A 2,602-nucleotide genomic window follows, 5' to 3' on the forward strand; every position below is an offset into this window, starting at 1 on the left:
TCTATTTTTTGAGTCATTCATTCCATCCGCCCATGAGTAACCTACCCAAATTTTTATACGACAAAAATGCAAGGGTTTAAAGAATTTTTTTTAATATAAAAAATAAATATTTTGGATTCCTAATATTTTTTTCATAGTCTAATAGACAGTCTAAAGTTTTTACTATAGTTCATTTACCTTAACCATAATCAATAATACCTGATAAATTAAGTTTTTAATAGGTGCGGTGTATATACCGGAATTATCCTATATTACCTTTTCTCCTATTAAAAAACGTCGCTTATCAGAGTATCTTTGATTGTGAGATACAGATAAGGTAAATTGCATAAAACAAATAATACGAATGTAAAGCAAACATCAAATAAAATCAACATAAACTGATCGATTTCGTAGTATAGAATCCCACTATTTTAAAACGTTCTCTAAATCTTCATTTATTTTAATAGCAAATATAAAGAATGAAAAGTATCGTTGTGCAGGCTGTATTTTATTTGTTTTATTTCTCTGATATGATCAAATTTAAAAATGCATCGCAAGAAAGGAATCAATATTCGTTCTATATGAATTGTTTGTGACATAGGAAGATGGAATAGTGATTCAAACCGGTTCTATATTGACTTAGCAACCGGTTTTTATTTTTTCGTATATTTATAATTCGTGTAAATATAATTTTATTAAGAAAATTAATTTTTAAGAAAATAACAAGGTGTATGACATCAAACAAATAAAAAATACTAATAAGAAATAATGTGATAAATAATAATGACACAATAAAGAACATAGAATAAATAAATTTTTGATTATTCGACGAAATTTGTGGTACCCATATATCCTTTATTTACTTTTTAAATCTAAAATTCTTGCTAAATATTTTTTTTATAAAATATGTTTTCAACGGGAGTACGTCTTTGTTTACTTTTTATCTTTTCTTTGTGAAGATAATTTTATATCTGTTGAATCTTTCCAAAGTAGCAAAGATTTTTGGAAATATCTTTCCAAAATAAATTACATTAATTGTAAAAAAAACTTACAAATGCGATAAAATCGCAGCTTTCTGAATCACTGTATGATTCAAAAAGTTGCGGTACCTCTGATACTTCAGCGCGCACAGCGCTCCAGAGGCTCAAGTCCCAAAGCTCATAGGTAAACGCGCTACTAAGTTACGAGTAGAACTGCAAATACAGATGAATACAGAACAAAAATGTATGTTGCATCTTTATTAAACATTTACTTTTTTATAATTTTATAACATCATGTAACATTATATTTTTTTACTTAAAACCCTTTCGATAAAAATGATTCGATAAAGATATTTGAAATGACACAAAGAACATATGTTAGTAACAGACATAAAGTACATAATTATTAATTTATACAAATATACGCTGTTATTCTAACATAACAATGTATTAATAATAAAAATGATATTTTTTTCCATTATCCGGTAAATTTTAAAATGTAGAGACAAAATTTGTGACCAACCTCGCAAGATGCAAGATGCAAAAAGCAAACTAAGTAGACCACAAAATTCTAGATAATTTGTGTTGTTTCGGGAAATATTTCTTCATAACGGGTATGTCGAAACATATCATTGAAAATTGATATCATCTTTTTGGAGATCTCTTTTTCCAATGACGGTATAACTTTTCTCCTCATTTCCTCTTCATTGGTGGTTACGACATTATTAAGTATTTTATGTAAGTCAACTAATTCCTTTTCGGTCTCATCGAACTCGTAGTTGAATTCTTTGACGTCGAGACGCGCTTTCGTTTTCGACGCATATGCGTGTTTAACACCGTTCTTAGTTGTCGTTTTAAAATCTATTCCTAGTTTTACATTTGCGAAATCTACAATAAATTTGATAATTTAAATTAATTAATATAATTTCATGAGATATTTGAAAATTTTTAATCTTTTATCCTAAATTAAGTTTCATTAAGTGTATTCATATTTTATTTTTATATAAGGTTTGCATCAGTTATTATACCTACCGGTAGTAACGTGAACTTTTCCCTTGTGAGTAATCTGCGTCAGTATGTGTATGTCAAAGTCATACGTAGCGTTCATACGAAGATGCTTAATACTGAGATCAAACTCGAAATGCTGCCTATCAGAATCTGTGTAAATGGAGTTTATGGCAGCATTACAAAATCCATATACTTTTGCATCTCTAAGATACAACTTAGTACTGGCAGTGTCATAAATAACTAGTTTGTCAATAACAAGTGGCTCGGGTGGTGGAACATTTAGTTCCGGCATCCCTGAACAGATCTTATATTTTATGTCCTCAAAGTTTCTCGCAAGGCATTGTTCGTAGTTCGGTTCTATACGGCCACATGGATGAATGTAAGAAGCTAGAAAAACAATTTATATTATATTTCTTATATAAAGCTGAAAACTTTTTGATAAAAAATTGTTAATAGAAGTTTCAATTTAATAATGAAAAATTATATCTTAGGACATTATGCATCTTTCGTGCACGGAAAGAACAATTGTGTTAAAAGATCTAAAAATTTTGCTGAAAACAAAACTGAAAATAATTTTTTATTAAATCATTAAAATAATTTGTTGGAATGTAAAACTGATAAACATTGCTATAAAA

General features: G+C 28.2%; 1 protein-coding gene across 1 annotated transcript; it reads right to left on the reverse strand.

Moving 5' to 3' along the window:
* Positions 1 to 1,189: 1,189 nt before the first annotated feature.
* Positions 1,190 to 2,376, reverse strand: LOC105460179. Its single transcript, XM_011706619.1, has 2 exons — positions 1,992 to 2,376; positions 1,190 to 1,847 (listed from the first exon to the last, which is right to left on the reverse strand). Exons 1-2 carry the CDS (start codon positions 2,257 to 2,259, stop codon positions 1,531 to 1,533), a joined length of 585 nt encoding a protein of 194 aa, XP_011704921.1. The 5' UTR covers positions 2,260 to 2,376; the 3' UTR covers positions 1,190 to 1,530.
* Positions 2,377 to 2,602: the final 226 nt, after the last annotated feature.

Source organism: Wasmannia auropunctata, unplaced genomic scaffold (genome assembly GCF_000956235.1).
Source record: "Wasmannia auropunctata unplaced genomic scaffold, wasmannia.A_1.0 LD327074.1, whole genome shotgun sequence".
NCBI classification, from domain to species: Eukaryota; Metazoa; Arthropoda; class Insecta; order Hymenoptera; family Formicidae; genus Wasmannia; species Wasmannia auropunctata.